This window comes from Euleptes europaea, chromosome 3 (assembly GCF_029931775.1).
Source record: "Euleptes europaea isolate rEulEur1 chromosome 3, rEulEur1.hap1, whole genome shotgun sequence".
NCBI classification, from domain to species: domain Eukaryota; kingdom Metazoa; phylum Chordata; class Lepidosauria; order Squamata; family Sphaerodactylidae; genus Euleptes; species Euleptes europaea.
Genome location: NC_079314.1, coordinates 106,698,457 through 106,725,255, shown reverse-complemented (window position 1 = coordinate 106,725,255; position 26,799 = coordinate 106,698,457). Strand labels below are relative to the sequence as shown.

General features: G+C 42.3%; 1 protein-coding gene across 1 annotated transcript in view; it reads right to left on the bottom strand.

Moving 5' to 3' along the window:
* CACNA1C (calcium voltage-gated channel subunit alpha1 C) overlaps positions 1–26,799 on the bottom strand; it is a 575,193-nt gene that overhangs the window by 202,945 nt on the left and 345,449 nt on the right. Inside the window, 2 exon segments of the mRNA XM_056845863.1 lie at positions 2,272–2,468; positions 10,400–10,555. Coding sequence (XP_056701841.1) covers positions 2,272–2,468; positions 10,400–10,555 — 353 coding nt within the window.

Here is a 26,799-nt window from a genome sequence, read left to right as displayed (position 1 = left end):
GGTAACAAAGGTCACCTTTTGTGCAAGTGCTGATTTATTTACACTGTTCTAAATGCTTTCAGTTTTCTATCAGGCATAAAATCGCAAAGTGGCACTTCCTGTCCCTGGAGACTTACCAGAGCTTTGGAAGTGATGAGGTATGGAAAACCATTTTAATTTGGTTTCACTTTTGGTGGCCAGAATGGAGTGCTTTGTACTTTGCTCAGCGCTTGCTAATTTAAAGGGTCAGACTGCATACGGTTTGCACTGTTATTACGAACGCTGCTTATTTAAAACTGCTATTTTTATTGGATATGTTGTTATACTTGTTTCTAAACTGCAACCCATGTCAAGCCATAACGGATAAGCAGGATGGAAACATGTATATAAAATGCTTTATTTTTTGCCCGTACCATCTATACCAGACAAAAAACCCTGTGTGGCCTCTATTAGTCTGCAAAGTTATTTTTAAAAAAGACAAAAAAAATGGGTCCAACAAGAGTAGGGTTGCCAGGTCCCTCTTCACCACTGGCGGGAGGTAATTGGGGCAAAGCCTGAGGAGGGCGGGGTTTGGGGAGGGGAGGGTCTTCCAAGCCATAGATTCCAATTGCCAAAGGAGCCATTTTCTCCAGGTGATCTGATTTCTATCGGCTGGAGATCAGTTGTAATACCAGGAGTTCTCCAGCTAGTACCTGGAGGTTGGCAACCCTAAACAAGAGTCACTTTTTTGTCTGTTCTATATAGGGAAGCTGATGGAGAACTCAACACTGTGAATCTTTGTAGATTGTTGAGTCCTACAGTTAGGAGGTTTTAAATATAGCGGTGAAGGTAGAGTCAAACAAGGGTTTAACATGCTATTGTCCACTGGTTTATCGACATGGTAGTTCAACCACAAATCCAGAAATACAGTCATCAGTTGAAAGATTTATGCCCTGATGCGATGATTCCTATAGGCTGCAGGGACTGTACTGCCTACATGTGTATAGAGCTTCATCGCTCACTAACCCTTCCCCTTTCCCCTTCAATAGAATAGGCAATTTCCTAAGTACCATACAAAGCAATGCTTTAGAGTAGCAGCCCTCTCAGTTAAAAGAATGGGGGAGCCTGTGGGCCCTGGAGGACCTGTGGGTTTATTCCAGTGTCCCTGAGATTCCATATATAAGTTTAAACTCTGTCTATGGTTTCATTCTGGCTAAACTTTATTTAAGAAAACAACAGGAAGGCAAAGTCACAAGTAGTATGCAAAAGTGTGGACGCTGAGCATTTCTCTCATTATGACATGTGAGCCAGCCACTGAGCGGTCCATGTCCTTATCTGAGGAAGATTAATCATCGAAACAGGAAGATTACCGGATCCCTGTTGCCAACATTCTTGATACTGGTCAAGGGAACTCAGAAACAGCATCGTTGTCCAAGATTGCATGCTATATAGCAAGCTGATTTATTGCCTTGAAGTAAACTCCTACAAGGTTTATTCTGTGACCTAAAAGGACTTTCTTTCTTGGACATTCCTACACTTTGTATACCTGCTGTACTATTATTGCACTTTGTATTTGACATAGTTCTTGATACTCTTACAACAACGTTCACACTTTTGTGACTTTGCCTTCCTGTTGTTTTCTTGTTCATAACCTTTGTAACAACGGGCTAACTTTGTATTGAATCCTAAACTTTATTTAAGCCAATGATCTTTGAATTGCAGCGTGCCCTGCTTCAACTGTTCACTCTGATCTTACAGTGACAGGAGGGTAGCTGTGTTGGTCTGCAGTAGAAAAGCTAGATCTGAGTCCAGTAGCACCTCAGAGATCAACATGATCACTTGGAGACCAAGTCCTATGAGGAAAGGTTGAAGGAGCTTAGCCTTAACCACTGAGTGAATGGAGCTCACGTGTCTATATACAGATGCTTGGAGACCAGTGCTCTGCCAATCGCAAGACTTTTAAGTGGTTAGTAAGCAGTTGTGCTGCTTCATACATCTGGATTTGTGTGGGATTCTTCACATGCAAGGAAGGTCACGTAATGACAAACTGATCAATAAAAATATACTGTAAATCTTGAATGCTGAATACCAATCTCCTCTAACATGAACAGAAGGTTAGTGCGGAAAGGTTAATACGTAACAGTAAAAGGCGGTTCTGCCAATGCTGTACATTAAGTTAAGCTATTCATTTAGTAATCACCCCCATCCACAAGCAACAAGCAACAGAGCAGCATGGCTGTAGCAGCCCCATATTTCAAGCACGAATGAACAGAATTCCATCTTCACTGCCACAGCTTAATTTCACGTACATACCCAGTAGAGCACATCTGTCCAGCCCTCCATGGTGATGCACTGAAACACAGTTAACATGGCAAAGGCAAAGTTGTCAAAGTTGGTAATGCCATGCTTGGGTCCCTCCCATCCTGGTCTGCATTCGGTGCCATTCTGACATTGCCGCCCATGTGCTAAGTGAGGCGCACAAGGAGAGGGATCGTCTTCTGCCGGTGTGTCTTAAACAACAAGGGGGTAAGAAGAAAGGGAGAGAAAGGGCGGACAACAGCATGGTTAAAACCTGTACAACTGATTAGAGACAACGAGGTATTTGCTTGCCGTGACACATTATCAGAAGTCACTAATTTTTATTATTAATCTATTTGCCTATACTATTTACATTTCCTAGTGGAAAAGTGGTACATACATTGCTCCCAGGAGATACCTTGGAACTGCTAAGGACCATCCCACTTAGCTTCAATAGTTATATCATGTCACTTCATATTGGATCATTTTTGGCCTAATTATACCAGCTAGAGGCAAATTAGGAAGATGTTCTCTTCTGTTCCTAAGTATGTCGATATTTCAACTATTGCCAATTAAATTTATAGAATCATGTCTTGTGAAAATGTCCCACAGTGGAAGAATGGGGGGGCGGGCGGGCTGAATGCATTTAAATTGACAGCAAATATCATCATCATCTATGTAGCACCCTCCATGTGCCTGGTACTTTTCAAAATACACAGTGCATTGCGAAGAAGAATTATGCCCTTCTAAACCTATTTATTTCAATTGACTTAGAAGGGTGAAAACTTGCTTAGGATTGCCTTCACAAGAAGGTCCCTGCTCTGAAGATTTTATAATGTCAGATCTGACTCAAGGCAGACAATGAAGGAATGGGAGAGACATTGAAGACGGAATAAAAAGGGAAAGAATATGCATTCATTCCAGTCATAACATTCAATTTAACCCTATCAATGTCAATTTGAACATCATAGTAGAAAGGAGGTTTGGAATCTGCTAATGGAGGCAAAGATATTGGTTGCCAATAAATGGCAAAAACCTGTAGACTGCAGAATCTGAAAATGACTCATAAAACTCACATTATAGATGAGTTAGAAAAAAAATACACAAAAGGCATGATCCAGTCAAACATAAGCACTTCTAGCTCCTATTAATTTCAACTGAACTGAAATGGAATGATTGCCATGAATGCAAAGCAATGGTAATTAGAACTGCTTAACTTTGGCAGGAGCATGTCCCAAGAATGGCAAAAGCCACAGGTTACCTTTAAAGCACTGTGAAAAGACAGCCATTATTTCAATATAAATAGTTAATGATTTTTCTCATAATCAATGACAATTAAACTTGGGAAAGTTATATTATATTATAATTTCATCTTGTACTCAGATTGAATACAGATAATGACATACAAAAAAACCCTCCAATCGTTAAGTCCAAAAGATCATCTGCTGTAAGAGGAAACAACTCACAAATCAGCCTATGTACCGGTACTCTAAACCACATAATATGCCACAAGCAAAAAGCTGGTAAGACTGTACTGCGCACATGAACAAATGATGCTGCTTCATACTGAATCAGACCATTGGGCCATCAGACTCATTGCCCTCTCAGACTGGCAACGGCTCTCCAGGGTCTCAGGCAGGGGTCTTTCACATCGTTTACTGCCAGATCCCTTAATTGGAGATTCTGAGGATTGAATCGGGGACCTTCTGCAGGCCAAGCAGATGTTCTACCACCGACCCATGGCCCCCTGTAGACAGGCAAATACTTTCAAGTAGTGCAGATGAATCAAGCTGTATGCTACAGGGATGACAAAAGTCTCTAAAAGATACTAGCAATTTGACAAGCAGAAAAAACTTTCTTCCCAACCCCAAATACAGTGACCAGATTTTAAATATAAATGAAGCTTCCTTAAAAAGGCATTTGTATTATTCAATTGAACACCAGTGGATATCTTGCCTCTAGATTTCCTTGAGGAAGCACCAACACCACTAGATTCCAGCCAGTGCCCATCACTACACCTTATGACATAGGGCTCTATACATTAACTGTGTATTGTGTGAAGAAGTATTTCTTCATGTCTGGCTTGAATCTACCGAAGTTGATGCACAGTATTTTCAGGACTAAGATGTATCCACACACTGACTTAAAGGGCTTTAAAAGGAGACTAGTCAAATTCATGGATGATACGATACATCCATCAACTGGCTACTGGTCACGATGACGAAAAGCTCAGAGGAAATGTGCCACAAAACATCAGTTGCTGGGAGAGAGACACTGGGAGATAGTTACTGCCTTCACGAGCTGCTTGTTGGCTTCCTAGAGGCATCTGGTAGGCCACTGTGGAAACTATGATGCTCCAGTATTTTTAGACTTTTGGCCTGATTGTGGCCCTAGAATAGGCTAGAACAGATTATTTGTATTTTTATTGCATATATTTCTATGAGCTCATACATGGTATTATATATTTATATATACCACAGTCTTAAAAACTGGATTAATGGTTATCTGGCTGATCATAGAACCCTGCAAACTACAGTTCTGTTAAAGGAACTTGGATCCTTTGGAGGTAGCCATGACAGCTAAAACAGTATACAACCAATGTGGATTTGTAGGAAAGCAGATATGTCAGTAAATACTATATTAATTGCAAGAGTTTCCATTATGAAATTCAGTTCTGTATTCCAGTGAATCAATAACCTAAATTAACGGATATAGTTCTAATAAAATCCCATATTGTGGTTTTGTCTCATGCTTTGTTTTTCTTGGGGACCTCCTAATCCTTGAGGACTACAAAATGTATCCTCAGAAAATACCAGCAACATTGGGATAACATTGTAATGTTCCTCTACAAACTTATTTCTCTTTACTTTAAAACAGTACACGCGCACACACACACACAAATATAACTTTCTACCCTGCCTTTCAAAATAAATGTCCAAAATTGATTATAACAATTGTTGCCTTAATTAGTTTATAATGATCTAATTGGTATTTAATGGTTGTCTATGTATTTTATGTTTGTATACCAACATGGGAACATATGGCTAAGTGGCAGCAAAGAAATTGTGGAAAGAAAATAAAAAGAAAGAATACATTCAAATAAAACAAATATTACAACATAAAACAAAAGAAAATAACAAAACAATCACAACCTAAAAACACACGAGTGCATTTTAATTTAAAGTAATATTTTTTTCTGGAAAACTATCCAAATAGAAATGTAATTTCCTGGATAAAGGAAGTTCCTTTTTCAAAATTAGAGCGTCTGCGTGCCCCAGGGCACTTTGGCGAAACTAACAAACAACAGTCCCACTAACACTTAACCCCAGGGAGATTTTTAACACACGCCTGTCTAATTCTGAGGGCACAAAATATAAACTTTACTGTAGAAAACGTAACACGCTTATCATTGCCAGGCAAGATATATAACAGATGAAAATCATGTGTACAGCAAGGAGATCTGCTCAGTAAAGGCAAGTATATATTTAGCTCTTACAGATGAATACAAATAACAGCTAAATACAAAATGAGGTAGAGTTCCAATTACAGCTCTACCACATGGGCAGAGTCTCTGGGGGTGGCGAATACCTTTACAACGACCTGACAGTTCTGCAAGTGGCCTGCCTCCCTAAGCAACCAGTGGAAATCACCCAATGTTGCAAGATGCCCTCCTTACCAGAGCAAGAACTGACAGTTCTGCAAGTGGTAAAGCATTTACTCTAGCCAAGGGAAAAAAGTGGACCAAAAATTGGGACTGTTAGAAATGTAAAATAACTCAGCAAAACAGGGAAAAGGGGGGAACAATGTCTCTTAGCATCTAAATCCATAGCCTACTATATATAAATTCATCCTAAATATATGTCGATGTATCCCACACAGATACACACACACACACACACACACAAGGATATGTATTTCTATATGCCAAACATTTTCTAGTAGTTTCAAATTCCCAATGAGCCATGGAAACTTGCAGGATGAAATCAGTCCAACCTACATGACAGAGCTGTTGTGAGGATAAAACAAAGGAGGGGAGAACGAAGTAAGCTGCTTTGAGTCCCCATTGGGGAGAAAGGTGAGGTATAAATTAAGTAAACAAACGAACAAATAGAACAATAATAGAACAATATTGCTTCTGGGATAGGGTGGGCCTGGAATAAAAACTGGGACTATATTTTATAAAGCTGAGATATGTATCATGGTGAGACTACAGCATAAGAAAGACTTGCTTAATGGTAAATAGGACCATGATTGGAGTAAGATACTCAGGGTTTAAATAGTACAGTGATTGTGTTCCAAGATGGACCATACCCGTGCTGTGCTATAACCACGTTTTCTGTGAACAGATAACTTCAAAGAGAAAGGGAAGGTTGATGCTTCTGGGTCTGCAAAGATTTCACAGGGGGGGAAATCTACTGGCAGTGCCCAGAAAAGCCATTCATCTTCTCTTACAGGTAAACATAGCGCTCTTTTGAGCACATAAAGTATTAGCCCTTTCTGAACCAGTAAATAATAAGGAACACACAGTATACAATTTAGGCTGAATTAAAGTGGATGACAGAACTTTCACTGACTTTACAATGTGGTAAAGATTTCACACCTGGGTACTTCCATGAATCACACTTTTAATTAATCTTAAATCTTCCTGGCCTAGTTTGTACTGCTGGATTACGTGGTCTACTATTTCCCCCATCCGATGAGGGCAGATGATCCATTTAACACAACTCAATGCCTAGCTTTTCAATGAACGCAAAATTAATTTTGACTGCTACATTTATTCGGTGGTATCGTGATGCAAAGGATAAGGCTAGAAAGTTCAAGTGAAGAACTTTAAAAGCCAAGTTATGTGAAATCTATAGAAGAAATCAATGCAATATTAAAACTGGAGCCTTCTATTAATATCCCTTACGGGAAAGAATTAAGGTTTCATGGCTAGTTATTACCATTTTACTACATCTTCCAAAACCGGCAGAAGAGAATAGGCTCCAGTGTCAACTTCCTCTTTTATATTCCTCTGTCATGCAAACAGAACAGGGTCACGTCCATTAGTAACCAGCATTTCCTAAGGATCTGTTGATACTTCGGTCACATAAAGCAAATATTACAGTGCTAAGAGGTGGATAAAAGAATGACAGTCCCAGTGGACCTATTCAGCAGTTCTTTTTCCTGCCAGGCACAATGGAAAAATATGTTATACAAGATTCTACTTGACTAAAGTATCTGCAGTTCTTAACATAGCAATACAGCTGGATTAGAAACTTACTCCTCTACTGAGCTAGCATTCATGCAAATTTACAACAGAGTAATTTGGCGGACTGTACTGGTAACAGTGCCTTAACCTGGATGGCCTGGGCTAGACTGATCTTGTCAGATCTCAGAAGCTAAGCAGGGTTGGCCCTGGTTAGTACTTGAAGAGTAGACCGCCAAGGAATACCAGGGTTTTCATGCAGAGGAAGGCAATGGCAAACCATCTCTGTTAGTCTCTTGCCTTGAAAACCCTAGTGAGTTGCCATAAGTTGGCTGTGACTTGACGGCACTTCACACACACACTGGTAACAGTATAGAACAGCTGAGGTTCTCAGCACTGTGGGCTCTTATTCAGATTAGTGAACTACTGACAAAGTCAACACCATTTTACTACAGCTTGTGATGACCTTGGCTTCATCTCTGCCAGTGGCAACAGTCCACAACAGGAAAATGCTATACACCATCCAGTGACTGACATCTACCACTATACTGAACTGGTCAAATATGGTGCTAAGGATCAGGTAGAGAGGAAGGACAGCAAACTTTTGCTGACTTTTTTATACTTTTATGAATAAGAAATTCCTTCTGGAGCACCAGAAAGGATTCTGTCCTTTACTCCCACCTTGTACCCTCTATATTGCAAAAGTGGTAGAATATAAAAGTCTAAAAGCTCAAAATTCCATCTGCATTAAAGAAACCATGCCTATCTGCACTGGTCCCTGGGCAAGTATGGAAACATGGGCCTTCATTCTGTGCTCCCTTTTTTGAGGGGGGCAAGTTAATATTTAATTTGTGAGCTAAGTGTGTATAGTCCTCCCTGTAACTCCATTCTAACATAACATTGCACTAGTCTCATTTATTTATTTACTTCATTATTATCTTGCTTTTCTTCCCAATGGGGACACAAAGAAGATCATGTTGATCTCCTCTCTTCCATTTTATGCTCACAACAATCCTGTGAGGTAGGCTAGGCTAAGAGTATGTGACTGGTCTAAGATCACCCAGCAAGCTTCTATGGCAAAGTGGGGATTCAAACCTGGGTCTCCCAAATCCTACTCTGACACTCTAACCACTACATTATACTGGATCTCAGCCAATCTTTTCTCTTTTAAAAATGTTATTTCATTAATGTAAAAACTATAATGTGCAGAGAAAAGCTCTTCTTAAATAAACTGTTTGCATTCCATTTCTTCCCCTTCAGGCTTCCTGCTAGAGAGCATGTGAAAGCCTAATTATTAGTATTCTGTCTGCTCCCATAAGCTTCTAGAGATGTTCATCCAAAGACTCTCTAACAAGACTTTACCTAACAGTGAAGCTCAATTGGTGTATAGTTGCTTAACTATTATTGTTCCTTTATTCACAAGGTTACATTCCATTTGCCTGCTTTTGCTTTCCTTTAAACTCTGAAGAATTAGAACTGGGGGGAGGGAACAAAATTATAGGTCCCATAAAGGGCATGAATAAAGAAACAGTACAATGAAATGAATAAAGAGTAGGCTATTGTGAAGAAATTGTAAACTGGCATTCTCAGAGCAATTTATTTCCTTTTCAATCACTCTCTTTCTGCTTTTCAATTTGCACAATATGTTCCTGATCATGGACTACTATCGCTCTTTGGCGGGGTGAACAAGGAAACAGGTATGGATTACAGCCTTCTCCGATAGCCTCCAGTCCAAGCTATTCTAATGCCAGTAGAGCAATCCAAATAAAAGATATACACAGCATAAGACACAATATGTTGCTCTCACCAAGCAAACAACTTGCAAAACTAGTAGCTCTTTCCAATGCTACTGGAGGAAAGAGAGACAACAGGAGCCAGTAAGACCAGCAGGTAAATTGGTTGTAGACGCACTCACACCTGCTGCCCAATTGGACATAAAAACATCTGGGCATTTTCCTGAGTCAGTGTCAGATTAATTTCCTCCATGTTTTTGAGGCTTGCCATTTCCAAAGGTAGCTTCCCCCCCCCCCCCCCGCCTTCTGACTTCTTTTAACATCTGCTCTTGGGTTGGCGGTTTTTTTCCCCCAGATTCTGGAGGAGTTGTATAAAAATTATGGTTGCTGCTTTCTTTTGGGGGCTTTTTAAAGAAAACACTTTACTCTTCCCTTCTCTTCTTGTCCTTCTCTGCTGTGAGATTGCAGCCATGAACTGGATAGGCCAGGTAAGGAAAAGAGATGCTTGTCTCCCTTCCTTGTCCCAGCCAGGGGAACTTTAGACCAGAAAACCCATTTGATCATAGATAGATACAAAAGGCGATCATCCTCTGTTTATACTATATGCTCAACTTGCCCAAATATTTTCTTTTTTTATTCTATCACTTGGGCAATCATCTGACTGCAAAACGGTGTTGAAAAACAAAGTGATGTAGTCTGCTTGATCTTGTCGAAGGCTTTCACGGTCAGAGTTCATTGGTTCTTGTAGGTTATCCGGGCTGTGTAACCGTGGTCTTGGAATTTTCTTTCCTGACGTTTCGCCAGCAACTGTGGCAGGCATCTTCAGAGTAGTAACACTGAAGAGAGACACTGTCCTTCAGTGTTACTACTCTGAAGATGCCTGCCACAGTTGCTGGCGAAACGTCAGGAAAGAAAATTCCAAGACCACGGTTACACAGCCCGGATAACCTACAAGAACCAATCTGCTTGATCTGTTTCTGAATTTGTGCTTTCCCCCCCCTTTTTCAAATATAAACTGGATATCTTGTCTTTTCCCTTTCCCTTTCTTTTTCCTTCTGTACCAATTTTATTTAAAAACAAATTAAAATAAAAAAATAGATAGGTTCTTGAGCAAGCAAAACGGGTTAGGTGTTGATTACACGAGCTATTACATTTGGAAGCAACTGACATCAGACTCCAAAAGGTAAACCAATACATGCTGCTTCTAGAGCATATCACTTACCTGTTACCCCTAACATGTAACAAGTCTTGTGCATCTTCCCCATGAAGAGCTCGAGTCCAATGATGGCATAGATAATTATGACAAACAGCACCAGCAGGGCAATATGCAGCAAAGGGACCATGGCCTTGATAATAGAATTTAAAACCACCTGGAGGCCTGAAATGAGAAAGGCAACAAGAGGTTGAAGTTGAATTACCTACTGGATAACAAGTGTGGGTGGCAAAATTCTTCTTTTGATATACTTTACTTTAATGATGTTGTTCATATGGCCAATTCGGCCCTGTCACACTGAGATCAAAATTAAAAGGAAGAGAAAAGGAACTATCTGAATAGCCCATAAGGAAATTAGTATTTTTTAATCTTAACTGACAGGGAAAGAAATTTGGCAAATTATCCAGTTCAGAGTTCAGAGTCAGATTCCCAAATAAAAGGCTTTATCTATCTGTCTCTAGCCTCGTTGAGCAAGTCACAGCTAAACAAGGAATGCTGAAGAGTGTCTATTTGGCCAGAACCACACTGACATACTCTCTCACAGTACAGTACCCTATTTAAACGACCCGTTAACTCACCTGATGGGATGGCATTCAGTATAGCCAACATAAATAATCGTCTGTATCGCAGGATTGTCAGAAAATCAAAATACATTGGGAAGGATTGCGGCAAATTTAGATCTAGGTATAGTGGTGAGCACACTCTACGTGCTCTTATTGTAGTGCTTCTTTTGATATGTCTTTGGTATTTGACAGTCGGATAATGCAAGTGTTACTCCTTGTCAATAAAATGGTGACTACGTGGCTTTGCTGTTAGAACCTGGTCTACAAATTAAACCTATATGTAAAGAAGTCTTCCACTGTAACAGGCCACCAAACCCACCATGAGCCCGGTTCCGGATGGTCTGACATGGCAGGCCACAGCAGGCTGGGAAGGGGGGCATAATTCCATCCTACCAGACAGGAGCAGAAAAGAACTATGGGGCAAAGAAAGAGGATGCAACAACAACTCCCAGTGGGGGTTCTTTATTTGTTGTGTGAGTAGACACAATATAACCCTTTTTACTCCTGTGGAAGGAAGAGTTTCCTCACTCCTCCTGCCAACCCCAGGCTATACCTGGCAGCCCTTTTTATAGGCGTGCCAACCTCCAGGTACTAGGTGGAGATCTCCTGCTATTACAAATGATCTCCAGCCGATAGAGATCAGTTCACCTGGAGAAAATGGCCACTTTGGCAATTGGACTCTATGGCATTGAAGTCCCTCCCCTCCCCAAACCCCGCCCTCCTCAGGCTCTGTCCCCAAAACCTCCCGCAGGTGGTGAAGAGGGACATGCCAAACCTACCTTTTTAGGTCTCTCTCCGACATGAATTGTTCTGGCCCCACCCTACTTGCCCTTTCGACCCCGCTGCCCTGAGCCCTACCTCCCAATGCGCTTGCCACTTCACTTGGGAGGACTCTCCATGCCAACCAGCCTCATCCTAGCCAGACACACTCAACCAGCTTCATTGGCAGGCAAGCCTGCTGGCTTCTCTCAGACAGCCCAATCGGTCCTGACATCCCTTTCTACCTCCGTCATGGGGGCTGATCCCTGGGCATCCCCACTTCCCCTGCCTGGGATCCAATGCATGCGATTGTGTCAGAAGTCCCACAGAGAGTCTTGAACTGGTCACTCAGAGGGATCCCAGGCAGGGTTTTGCCCTGTGCCTTATCAAGCAGCCGTGTACATCAACGCTAACCACAAATGTTTCCTTGTACCAACAGCCGGTGAGGTGATACCCAATGATCATTCTAAAAGCTTCTGGGTCAAGCTTGGTTGCTGCTCTAAACCACTAGCAGAGTCTATTCTTTGCTAGTTGCCTGCCTCCGTCATGTTCCTCCTGCTGCCCACACTTTCAAGGCCAAGGTCTGATGATGGTAGGCTATTATAAGTAAGTTTTATGAAACAAGTTTTTTGTTTGTACACTACAAAACAGACCTTTTTGCTCTTTTGCTTGAAAAACAATCTCTTCTGGAATGCAACGCAGACATTACTTTTGCTGGTTCCAGAAAGCCAGTTTTAAAGTGCTCCTTTGGGGATAAATCTGCATTACAGAATGCGCAAAGTTACTGTAAATGCATTTGTTTGCAAAAGTTATAGAGAGCAACCGATGGAAGTACTATTGCAATAAACATCACATTATTATATCATTAGGGCAGGGAGTGCTAAGAGAGGCATCAATTGAAGCCCCTAATAGGCTCCAAAGTGGCCAAGAATCACAAGCTCCCTTTCTCTGAAGTTTTTGCAGCAGCTTTTGCAGCTCATTCCTGAGCATTGCAGCAGCTAGGGACAGCATGGCCAAGGCGCCGCCACAGTGCCTCTGAAGAGATCTCCCAGCCACTGCTAGGCTTAAAAACCCCTTCCCAAAAATAAATAAATTAAAAAATGGAGAAAAAAGCCCCATTGGAAACAGCAATGCTGCACCAGGAAAAACCTGGTGCAGCAACTCTGTTGCTGGAGGGGGCGTTCCCAGGCTGGAGGGGCTTTGGATACAGCACCGGCGCCGCATTTCTCTCCTAGGATGTAGGTCCCGGAGGGACTGTGGTGTCGGACAAGTGTCATGCAGCTCTGCGGCACCCAAGCGACAACCGAACTGCCCCTGCTGCCAGCGTAAGTGCCTCTTATTCCATGATAAGAGGCCTCTTAAGCTGTAGGAGGGGTCACGCTTCCTTCAGAGCACTTTCAGCCCCCCACCTCAGGAATGGGTTGTTGGACAAGAACTAACTGCCCTCAATTACTTTTACTTCCTGTCAGAAAATATTACTTTTACATAGTTCAACATTCACATTTCAGAGAATTTAGTTGTTTAAACTTTATTTTAAAAAACTTTATGAGAGTTACATGCAACAACTAATACAAGATACATAATTCTCAGTTTTTTCATACCTCTATATTACACTGAGAAAGAGCGAGCGTGGGGTAGTGGTTAAGGTGTCAGACTAGGACCTGAGAAACCCAGGTTCAAATCCCCACTCGTGCCATGGAAGCTTGCTGGGTGACCTTGGGCCAGTCACACACTCTCAGCCCTGACCCTGGCATGTATTTGGATGGGAGACTTCCAAGGAATACCAGGGTCGTGTAGTAGAGACAGGCAATGGCAAACCACCTCCAAATGTCTCTTGCCTTAAAAAACCTTCAGGATTGCCATAAGTCAGCTATGACTTGATGTAAAAAAAATGTACAATGCCTTATAATTTCAGAAGTTAAATACTTTTTGTAAAGCCCTGGTTTCAATTTGGTACCCGTATGGTACTCCCTTGGTAAGATTTTCCTTCCCACCCAAATTAACAAATCAGTTCAGCTTTGGATATGCTTTTTATTGGGGGGAGGGAGGGGAATCGCTTTCATTTTCCAGTATATAATTATTCGTTTGATCAACCCACACACATCTTATACATGTTTCACTTGTGCATGGTAAGATAGGGGGTTTATTAATCAAAAAAAGTATGGCCTTTTGTATGCCTTTCATCATCAGACAAAACAGGTCCAAAAAAAAAAATCAATTCTTAAACAGGTTGGGTCAAAACCTGGCTGACCTCTGGAAAACAGAAATGATGCAGGTGATGGAGAAGGATTTCTCTGGAGCATCCTCTCCCCTCCCGCAGATACCGGAATGTCCCATGGCTTGTCATGGAGCTCGGGGCAATGAAACAATTGGGCAATGCAAGGGGAGAAAACCTTAAGTGAATACAACGAAACACAGGAGTGAGTGCATTATCACCATACCTAACCTGTGGCAGTGATTGCGAGTAAGCTCACTTCTCTGCCACCATTGTGTCCATGCAGTACCATCTCGCCGAGCATGTTTGGGTTGTGAGGGGGTTTATCCCAAGCACCTGAGGGTATAAGACCCAGAAAACATGCAGGCTTGCTGCGACTCTTTCGCACGTTTTATGGAAAAAATCGCTTGCGTTCACTGCAACTCAGGTGCCAGGGATGCTTCAAGTACAATAGTTTTGAAAGCCGTTTAGCCTGAGGGCTGTTTTTATGGCTTTTCAAATGTCTGTTGTTTTTAGGTGTTGTTGTTATATGTTTACCTTGTGAGCTGCCTCAAGTAGCTTTCTGCAGAGGCAGCATATACATTTTCTAAACACACCAATCACACACCGTTTAAAGAATGAGTGTGACAATGGGGCCTCTGAGGTACAGGAAGGGAGAATGGGGTTTAGGCGAGGACCCAGGAGATGCTGGTCTGGATGCCTAGTTAGTGAGCAGAGGGGATGGTGAAGGAGTGGCAGGACGGAACCAGCCAGTAGCACAGCTGTGGCCTGACATGCATATGGGTTGGCCAGGAATGGATCATGTCCTCAACTGCTGGGCACGCATGGCCCAGATTGGGCCCAGGAAAGACTGGTGAGTGATGCTCAGAGGAGAAGCCAGTTATTGGTTCGGGCTTTAAGAGCCATGATTAGGCATGGACTGGTTACGCTGTAGCCGGGACAAGTGACTTGTGGCGTGAACCAATAAACCTGGTTGAGAACTGTTCGACTGGACTTGGGTTTGGTTTGGGGGAACAATGGGTGACCCCTACCCAGCCTGCTGAGACCTTCGGCCCTGCAGGTGAGCCAGGACCCACCAGGCATGCGTGACAACTAGTATTTGAATTCTCCTAATTTTAAAAAATTGCTCTTGAGATTCTTTAGATTACTGATCCTGAGATATTATACATTTGCTGTAACCACCAAAAACATCACAATGATTACAGTAGACATATTGATATAGTTAGCTAATGCTTTAATACTTCTGGATAGATAGTACAACCTTTGGATATTCTTTTCATTAACCGAGCACATAAGATTTTCATGAGTGCTTCCCTGAAGACCCTCCATGGCCTCATTGAACCCTGATTTAGACCTGACACGTCTCTTGCTGAAGACCTTCTTTACACAGCTGTACCAGCCTTCTTTACCCCAAGGTCTTCTGTTGCCTCCAGCTGCCTCAAGTGTAGTATCTGCTGCTAGTCCACCTCTGCCACTAGCTCTACTGCTCTCAGAGCACGTACACTGTCATCTTTCACTTTCTTATCTTCCTAGTCCTGCCCAAATACCACCATCGTTTGCAGTGGCCTTCCTTTAATTCTCCCTCGTGTGACTTCAATACGGGGTAAGTTGTCTGCAACTTGACAGCACTTTACACACACAATGTAATAGCACTAGTGCCTGACTTCATTGTACTGCAACGTACACACAAATGCATCTGCTTGCAATCTGCATAAACCCTTCCATCTCCCTCACCCAGTTGCCTCGCCTTTATTTATTTAGTTACAAGATTTTTACCCTGTCTTTCTGCCCCTGAAGGGCCACCAAGGTGGCTAACAAATTAAAACAAACAAATTAGAATATCTTAGAAGCCACTAAAAGCCATATGCAAATACTTCATTAAAACGAGTTAAAACCAAAGCTTGAAATAAGCTTAAAATAAGTACAAAAGATAAAAATGACAGTTGAAACATGGGGAAGGAAGGATCTTGCTGCTCTTTAGACTGGAAGCCCCTCAGACGAGAACCTCATATCCACACTTATGGTGTATTATGAACAATAATAACCAAAAAAGCCCCATCAATTTAATCATTTTACTGCTTGATATAATGCCATATGGCATTTCAAACTGATTCCTGTCATTTGCCCAGCTGTAGTGTGAAAAGTTAACTGAGATGTGTTGCGTTCACTACAGAACAAGAAATGACTTGACGTACAGTTCTCCTTAGGTAAGACCCAAATGTGACCACGGGTGCTCTGAAGAGTGCTCTGAAGAGCCTGAACCCCAGTAAGCGGAACTGACTGCTCTGTTGACCAGGCAAGACCAGAAGATGAAAATTCCAATATCTATACTAGGCATAGCCAATTGGGAAGCTCCATGCTCCATGCTGTGCTTAAAGTGGACTCAGAGCAGACCTGATTCCCCCAGTTAGTTCAGCGGAGTAGCAAATTTAAGCCCCAGGTCTGTCTGTCTGTCTCTGTCTCTGTCTCTCTCTCTCTCTGTGGTATTTTGTTGCTTAATAAGACAGTAGAAATAAATCTAGGATGTTCTTAGTTTTCAAAGTGTTTTGGAGAATTCATCAATCTTAAATGTAGCCATAATACAGACATCAATCAATCCAAGGGCTTGATTTCATGATTGATTTAGTATTTATGATCATATCTCTCCTCAGTATTTGAATGGGTATTAAAGAACACAGAAAGACATTTTGCTTTTCAGATACACAAATGGATGTTCATTATTCAACGTTCCATTAAAGCACTGAAGTGTACCACAGGGGCAGGAGACAGACAGTTGCAGCTCACCAGCATGGTCCCCTGGGCTTACAAACTGGTGGTTGTACGAGTCAAAAGCTATTAAAAGGTGATGGAATTGTAGGCAAGACAGCCAGGAACAACTGGTCCCACCAAAAGCTTTATGGGGACTTCTGAGAACGCTGATTAGAAGGGAGGGAAATCCCTAAGATAATGAAGAGGAGAAATATGATTGCAAAATTGGGATGTTTTGCTAAGACCCAGTAGTGCAAAGAAATTAAAGACAACACTGTACAGTGATTACAGTGTCAGTCCAGGATTTGAGAAAGCGGGGCTCAGATCCCTACTCTTCCTGGAAGCTTGGGCCAGTCAGCCTAACCCACCTCGCAAGGTTGTTATGAGAATAAAATGGGGAAGAGACAAAAAATGTACACCACCCTGAACTGCTTGAAGGAAGAGTGGGATAAAAATGAATGCATGTAGAATTATTGGTCCGGGTATTCAGAAAAGTTCTAAAATGTGACAAGCAGGGCCAGTGTCAACATACCCTGGGGTGGGGCAGCTGCCAGGGTCCAGGGCTCACTGCTGTTGCACCCCCTCACTTATTTGCTAGTGCTTCACTCTCCTCTAAGCTACACACACTGCCCATGCCACTGGGAAAAGGGCTTGAAGATGGGGGGGGGCATGGGCAGTCGGAGATCTCACACACAGTCAGGGGAAGGATGCTCAGGCAGGTGGAAGGCATGCAGGTAGGGGGACAGGAAGGAGGGCATGTGTACGGACCTGGTGGTAGGAAGAAGATGGGAAACGGACCCTGAGAGCTCTCTGCCCAGGGCAGAGAGTCATTTGTATTTGATGTGGTGAAGAAAAAAATTACACCAGCAAAGATATGCCATGAAATCCAGCAACTACAAGATGAGATGCATTTCATGTCACTTTAACACTACTGTTTATGGTGTTTTTCCTTTTTGACTCAGTCATTAGGTGTGAGTTTTTTTTCTCTTGGAAAGAGACGTTAATTGTTCTCTTTCTGTCAAAACCTAGAACTGGCCCTGTTCACCAAAGCAGCACCTTAAAAGTTCACCTGTTGGCAAATATGCTGATTTTAATTTTTTGGGCAGGAGAGGGGGGAAAGCACCACTGTTCTCATGATGAATAGTCCTTTGGCTCCAAAGCAAAGCAGTAATAAACAGTCCTCCTTTCAAGTATCCTACTAGAAGACATATCTTTTAAAATTTCTAGTCAAGTTTTGTTACAAAAGATTATAGCACTTCTACATGAACAAGGTGGATTAGGGTTAAAAAAAATCAGCAGAAACATGGGAAAATTCTCCTACTTAATTGTGTGGATGAACTACACATCCTTTATATGGGTGAGGTAACTAACAGCCCATTCCTGAGCTGAGGTGTACGGGGATGGTGGGGAAGAGACGCAGCGGCGCCTCTTCCTAAGCTGCTCCCCGTAAGCCGTTAAACCAAAAAAAAGCCGTTTCGCGGCTTTTTTTGTTTAACTGGGGCCTTTCGCCCCATAGGGAATAGTGAGGCTGCACCTGCTAAAAAGCAGGTGCAGCACCGCCATTCCCGGCGCCGATGGAAGTGGCCGAAAGGGGATAGGGAGCTGCCTAACCAGCGGCTCTTCCCCCCCACCCTGCCTCCAGAACACCCCCCTGCACCGGCGTGGCCTCTCCTTGCCATTGCTGGCGCCACGGAGAGGCCGTGCCGGCGGAGGGGGGAGGCGTGGTCCTGCGGTGCTCGGCCGCCGCCAGGACTGGGCTCACCGCCAGCATAAGTATGTGTAATCGCGCGATTACACGTACTTACGCGGGTGGCGAGGTCAGGCCTCCTCCTAAAGAGCTTCGGCCCAATTAACAGGAATGGGCTGTAAGAAACAGAGCTGAGATTCCATACACCACACGTCTTGTAGAATATTGTACCCACGTCAAGTATAAGATGGTCCAAGAAGCACAAGTGATAGAAAAACTGAGGAAACAGAGCTGTTAAGGAGCATTATTTGAAGCCCTCAGTCGATTCCTTTGTAATGTTAATAATTTCGGGACTTCAACAGCTTTCAACATTCATTTAAAAAAGCATTTCAACTTTAAAAAGTAAGACAGCACAGAAAAAGAAAGCTGTGGCTGCCTACTGCCAGCTGAAATGGACTCCATAAATGTTTTAGTAAGCAAAATGTACTTCACAGATCTCATAGACAATAGTGCTTATTTACATTGATACCATGTATAAAATATTTATTCTGTGGAAACATCGGCATTTTGTGGTAACCCTTCTCGTTTACATAGCTCAAAGACAAGCAAAAGAATAAACCAAAGTAATGGTTTTATAATGTATTTTATCATGTATGTTGGCAGCTCTTGTACGGGAAGAAAGGTGGGATATAAATTTTGTAAATAAAAAAACAATGACATTGGCAACCCTACCATGAGTTAACATCAAAGAATGATGATGGTACCAGCCTGCAAAGGGATAATCCAGATAGTCTAATTATTTGGGATGCATTCATACCATATGCATAAATCCCATGGGTGAGTCCACCATGCAAATAAAAAAATCTACCCAATGGGGCCATCATGAGCTAAGGTAGATGTTTTTGCAAGCCTAAAACCGGGGGGACAGTGATATTTGCAAAAAAATCTAAAAAACATTTTTTCCCCAAAAGGGCCTTTTAAATTCCCAAAAATGAAGCATGAATGTCAGCATTATGGAGAAAAAAATAGGTGTCATTTTGGGTTTCTACAGCTACACAGAATGGCGTGCAACAATGGAAAGAACAGATAGATTCGAGTCTAGTAGCACCTTAGTGACCAACAAGATTTTCAGGGAACGAACTTTCAAGAGTCAAAGCTCTCTTCATCAGATGAAACTTTGGGGATTACCGCACTTATATTCCCAGCGATGTATTAAGAGTTTGAAAATGTTATAAAAAATACTGTTCGCACTTTCTATGTATTCCCATTGATGTATTAAGAGTTTGAAAACGTTATAAAAAACACTGTTCGCACTTTGTTTGGCCCCTTTAGCTGTGAAGATGTCTTCCAACCATTTATAAGCCATGGTATCCAAAAACCCTTTTAAAGCGGTGTTTTTTATAACATTTTCCAACTCTTAATACATCGCTGGGGATACAAAGTGTGGTAACCCCCTTTGACTCTCAAAAGCTTATACCTCAAAAATCTTGTTGATCTCTAAGGAACTATTGCACTCGAATCTAACTGCTCGACTGCAGAGCGCAGACCAACATGGCTACCCTCTGAAACTATCAACAATGGAAAGAGTTGATCTGTCACTAGGCAGTCATTTGTATTTGATATGGTGAAGGGAAAAAAATTACATCAGCAAAGACGTGCCATGAAATTCAGCAAATACAAGGTGAGATGCATTTCATGTCACTTTAACACTACTGTTTATGGTGTTTTTCCTTTTTGACTCAGTCAGTAGGCATGTGGCTAATGGAGTTTTTTCCCCTCTTGGAGAGATGTTAATTGTTCTCTTTCTGTCTTCACCATCCCAAGTAAAACCCAAGTCCAGAGATCAGGCACCACAATCACAGGCAAGGGTATGGGCACTTACTAAATCTATAAGGAACTCGGGCCCGGGGTTCCTGGATTCATTCAGCAGAGCCATGGCTGCTACTGACGGGATGTGTCTTTGCACAGGAGATGCCATGTCCGCTGGATCCAAGGGCAGTACAGCATATAAGTACAGAGAGCCAGCGTGGTGTAGTGGTTAAGAGCAGTGGTTTGGAGCAGTAGAGTCTGATATGGAGAACCGGGATTGATTCCCCACTCCTCCACATGAGTGGCGGAGGCTAATCTGGTGAACTGGATTAGTTCCCCCACTCCTACACATGAAGCCAGCTGGGTGACCTTGGGCTAGTCATGCTCTCTCAGCCTCACCTACCTCACAGGGTGTCTGTTGTGGGGAGGGGAAGGGAAGGTGATTGTAAGCCGGTTTGATTCTGTCTTAAGTGGTAGAGAAAGTCAGCATATAAAAACCAACTCTTCTCCTTCTCCTCCTCCTCCGAACTGAGTTAGGAAATTCTATACCAGCTCTGGCTCAGCCAAACCCATTCTTTCTCTTCTTGCTGAGCATGAACACTGTTTAAATCCCATTAAACCAGCTGCTACTCTAACTGTTTAAGCAAGCCACGACTGCACTTCTGCGTAGAACTCCCAATAGTGTTGCACTGACTTTTATGCAAACTTCCAGTCACTTTTGCCCTGATTACATTCACGCTCCATCGCTTCCCACTGTTGTCTGTTATGCAAGTTACCAGCAATTGTTGGTTTGCTTTTCTGTTTTGAATCACATCTTTTAAATGCTTTAAAACTCTGGTGGAGTGATCACACATCTCAGACTCACATGTCATCCCATGCCACGCTGTCCTCACAATAAAGTAGGGTTGCCAGGTCCCTCTTTGCCACCGGTGGGAGGTTTTTGGGGGTGGAGCCTGATTAGGGTGGGGTTTGGGGAGAGGAGGGATTTCAATGCCATAAAGTCCAATTGCCAAAGCAGCCATTTTCTCCAGGTGAACTGATCTTTATCAGGTGATCAGTTGTAATAGCAGGAGATCTCCAGCTATTACCTGGAAGTTGGCAACCCTAGAATAAAGGCCATACTGCTAGAGGACACACAAGGAGAGGGAAGACCACCTCCAGCGCCTTCTAGGTTAATAACATCTTAGTTACAGGGGTGGTGTCAGTACTTACTGTTCCTGGCCAGTGTGGGGGTGATAAGAGGCCACGTCTGTCTGTCACCCCACAAAGGGGCCTTCAGCCAATACTTTGATTTATTTTATTGACTTTTATGTTTTTATTCTTGGATTCATTTTATTGTTTTTATTGCTGTTTTTCTTTTAGTTGTGAGCTCCCTCAAGCTATTTTGGAGAGGCAGCATATGAATTTCCTAAATAAATAAATAAAGGTAGTTTCTAAGGTGAGGGGAAGAACATCCAAAGGGTGAACAATCACAGAGATACCATGTCTTATCTACAAAGGACAAGGCAGAAGGAAGCCTTGAGTGGGGGCATATGCAGATAAGCTGCCCTCCATCCAGCCCCCATCCACTCCATTGTCTCTCATGAATAAGAGTAACAGGGTGTTCATGCAAATTGTTTGGTTTCTGGAACACAGGCTATTAACAAAGAAAGAGCTCAGTGGCCTTGCTCCCCACCCCGCTCTCATGGAAGGAGAGTGCTGCACTGCTGGGCCTTTAAGAGAGTGGAGGGAGGATGGAAAGATGAGCCTGTTCCCGGGCAACTCTGGAGCCTAAGGTGGAGAAAGGCTATCTCCTAGTGCCCATCAGCTAAAGGCAAAACTAATTAAGTTATTAAAAAATTAATATAAATTCTAAATTAATTAGTATTAAAACATCAGTACATTTTCATTTTGGTTATTTATGGTACACTGATATAACTGTAACCCAAGTTACAGTTAAATCAGAACTAGCCCTCATAATGAATAACATCCTTGCCTTAGGGCTTAAATCAGAAACTTTATGGACTGAAGCTAGCATATAACTTAGTGAACTACTGTGTGATCGAACCTCAGAATCTTCTTTAGGAACCTAAAGGAACAGGAGTGTGTAAAATCAGGAAGTTTGATTGACAGGCAGTATGAAACATCTGGATTGAGCAAGGCTGGTATAAACATTTAGAGCCTGAATTTCTGCCCTTGCTTGATCAATGGTTTCTGGCTGATTTCTCATCAGCTTCTCATGTTCCCAACTCTAATTCCAATCACTGACCTCAATGACCCTGATGCTAAAGAGCAAACCCTTCAAGTCTAGATTCAACTACGGTCACCCACAGTCTTGACACTGTAAGACCCTTGTACAGGTCTGGCCCTAAACTAACCCAGGTTTAAGAGGCCCCATGGTAGGGGAAAGTGCCATCAAGTCACAGCTGACTTATGGTGACCCCATAGGGTTTTCAAGCCAAGAGATGAACACTGGAGGTTTGCCATTGCCTGCCTCTGTGTAGCAACCCTAGACTTCCTTGGTGGTCTCTCATCCAAGTATTAACTTCCAAGATCTGATGAGATCGGGTTAGCCTGGGCCATCCAGGTCAGGGCAAGAGGCATTACGCAAACATATTTTGTAATTTAAAAAGTAATTTTTAATTTAGTATTTGGGACTTTATTTAGTATTTGTGTTTTATTTAGTAAATTTAGTATTTAGAGGCCCCTTGTAACTGAAGGTAGTAAACTGAAGCTTACTTAGCTTGTGTACAAACCCAGCTCTGCCCTTGGAATGGAGCGTTCTACAAAAGTCCATTATGGCAGCAGGATTCTGGCCAAATGGCAACATTTGTAACGGCATGTGCTGCTTCCTACTATGTGGAAATTACTGCTTACAGAGCAGTTGACACCTTTTGGGTTGCTGATGCCAGTCTAGCTTTATCACCTTTTCCTAGGAGCAAGCCTCCCCACCCCCAGCCCTTCAACGTGTCACTTGCTCAGAGATTTACAGGACATAAAAGGATGACAAATTCAGACAGTGATCTTGCAAATGTAAAAGTGCATCCTGGGATCAGTATACTACAGCATTCTTTATTTTCTGAGAAAATATCGCAAGATTTATTATTGACACATGTCAGCAAAATACAGAAATAGATCTTTCTAAGGGACTCTTGAGATTATTAACTATGGATCTAACACCAAAGATCATCAGTTGCTGCTGCTGCTTTGCTTCCCTTCACTGGAAAATGCTATAATGAAGCACTGGCTAAACTCCAAAACATTTTTTACAGGCCAAGCTCACAACAAAACCGCAGTGCACGGATTCATGGAAGAATATATCATCAGGAAAGCTAGTGTGTGTGTGTGGGGGGGATAGGTTTGCCACCTAGTATATCTATACCACCCACACAGGCTACTTGCATCTACCGCAATAACCTGTCTCAAAACACGTCCACTCACAGTTATTTACTTTATAGTCCTTTTCATATGCTATCACCACATCAGTGATAAGCATTATAGAGCATTTCTGAACACATCATTCTTTGTTCCACACAGTTAGCACTGGGCACAATGCAGTCAAAATTAAGTCCCTTTAAATCTCATTAGTTGATGACTTAAGGACGTGTTTTAATCTCATCCACTGAAATTAATGGGGCTTGAGATCGCTTGACTTTGCCTGGGTTGTGCCCATTATTTATTACTGATTGCTTGTAAAGTCTGAGATCAATCTCACATTGTAACAGTGATTACACATCAAGAATCAATTCCATTTCAGGACATCCCTAAAAATGCAATGTGACACACTGCTCTCACATATGATCCAATCTGTGCGCACCAGACTTCAAGGTAATGAACATTTTTAGCATGGATTCAGAATCACTGTCACATCTGTATTTTCCTACTTTATAATAATATCAAGATGTGGCATTTCTCCCTCAGACAGCATGGGTAACCTCTGCTCCCATTTTAATACTTGCACACAACATCAAAATGAGAGGGAACAGTACTCCAAAAGCAGCATTATAAAATATAGAAATCTATGTGCCTTTGTGGACTCTGCCAGCAGACCTGTCCTTGTGGTTCTTCTGTGCGGACTACAGGAGACAATTTCAGGTATAGTTCAGGTGCCAGACCAACAGAGCGCTGAGGACAATAAAGCTAAGAGTAGGCATACTCTTATGATCACATTCCTTACCAGTTTCTAACATGTGCATCTTTCTACAGTGAACAGCTCAGGTTTTGACTCTAGAAGCCTGTGAACTGGTAACACCAACACATACATGAACACATGAAGCTGCCTTATACTGGTCCGTCAAGGTCAGTATCATCTACTCAGACCAGCAGCAGCTCTCCAGGGACTCAGGCAGAGGTCTTTCACATCACCTACTTGCCTAGTTCCTTTAACTGGAGATGCTGGGGACTGAACCTGGGACGTTCTGCATGCCAAGCAGATGCTGTACCACTGAGCTATGGCCCTTCCCCGTACTCACCTTCAAAAAGATACAACAGCTGCCGATTAAAATGCCGCAATGCCACATTTAAGTGCCCACTATATGTGATCAAAGAGACATGCCAATAATCATTTAGAACGATCAGCCATCTGGCATCCTTGCAGCTGGAGAGCCATACTTCAGAAATTCCCGATGGTGAGCAAGCATGGTGTTCTCTCAATCATCTTCTGGCACAAGTGTAGGTATTGTGCCTCAATAAGCAGATGCCTAATTGATGTGTGATTATAGCCCTTCCTACTGTTTTGTCTCCCCTTGTAGACTTGTGCCTAATTTCTCTATATCGCACAGTGTTATTAGAAACCTACAAAATGTACTTTGTAATTTTGATCATCGTTATTAAATTGGACGAAATTAACAAATGCACACAATTTGTACTCTTCTCTTTATTACTGTCTGCCAATAAAAATCACAGTAGAAATAACAATGCTTTCTGTATACAGTCTGGGAATCTAATGCTTCATCTATAAAATCACACTCCTGTACTGGTCATTAATCTGAAATAACTACCCTGATTCTATACTAATACAACCTAATATCTCTCCCCTTTCCATGCTTCCACCCACCATCCAACCTACCTTTTATCTGTTCCTATCTTCAGCTATATTTATTATTTTATTTACTTTATTTATACCCATCTTTCTCCCCAATGGGGATCCAAAGCATTATTCTCCTGTCCTCCATTTCATCCTCACCAACAACCTGTGAGGGTAGTTTAGATTGGAAGTGCGTGACTGACCCAAGGTCACCATGATCCTAGTCTGAAACTCTAACTGCTGCACCGCACTGGTTTTCATGTGGTGGCTGCTGTTGAATAATAGTGAGCAGCTGGACCTGCCAGTGGTTGCTGCCATGCCTCATCCCAATAGCTCCTCCCTCAAAGGCCAAAACAGGCTTGGAAACTGCCCTGCCCCTCCTCCTGGCCTTGTATTGACAGAAACCAAGGCTTGAAGGCTGGCAATATAGTTGTGGTTGCCTAGCAACTCCCACAGTGGCCACTGCAGAGGGCATTTGTTTCTTCTTCTATTATTTTAGGTTGTTGTTTTTTGTTCCCAGTGTTGTTGTTGTTGTTTTTGTTGAAGATTTCAGATTTTACTGCAAACCTTGAGCTTAACTCTTAATATTTTTAAACAATTATTTATTGACATGATATCTTTGTATTAGCATGGTATACTTTTTTGATCATGTTATGCAGATATGTGTAGCTGATGAAGCCATGTGCGAAACGTGTGCATGATCTAGACGACACGTCCGGGCAGCTCTTCTGGCACCTCCTCGCTGTGGTCCTCATTTTTGACATTTTGTGTCCAGCTACCGAGAAGTACAGGAAAGTCTTTCATGGACAGCTATATTGTTTTTATGTGATCCATTTTGTCATATTGCACATCTTGCTGGACTATTTATGCTAATTGTTTAAAAAAAACCTTGATTGTGTTTCCCTTAATTTTTGTACATATGTTCACTCCTTGCACTTACTTGCACCTTTATAAATTTATCTTGCGTTTATATTACCTTGTAGTGCTGTTTGGATCTTTTCCATCATCTATACAGCACTGAGCCTTCATTCTCTTCAGAAACCTACTGAGCTTATGGCAGAGGCAAGGTTTGATACAGGCATTGCAAGCGTCCGTTTACCCTCGCGAGGGGAAGTGACGTGTGTGCAGTGTGTACGCGTGCGCGCACGTTTGCCTGCTGACCCTCAGGTGGTTGGCGGGCAGACGGGTGAATTGCCGGGGGTTTGCCCGCCACCACCGGACACCTGGCAACCCTAGACTACCCCCATTTATCGACTTAAGTATAAATTGGCTTTGGATATCGTCAGTGATGTTGTGGTGGCCGTGTGAAGTCATAGCAGCATCACTACATGATTCACTAGGACTACATAATGGCTAAGGAAGGAAGTCCTAACCAAGGAAGAAAAATGGCACCAGAGCTACAGTCGACTGGGCTGCAAACAGGCGCTAAAGACGATGCACATTTGGCTCAGTAAATTAAAAAAAAAAGTTTGCATATGAACATTTCATGCAGCCCTAATATCTTATTTTCTTAATTAAGAAGAAAAGCAGTGGCTAGAGGAAGAAGCTAAGAAAATTAAATGTTTGAATTTTTGTCTAGTATACCCACTTTGTCAGAACTAAAAGAAAGGCTGTCGTCTTCGT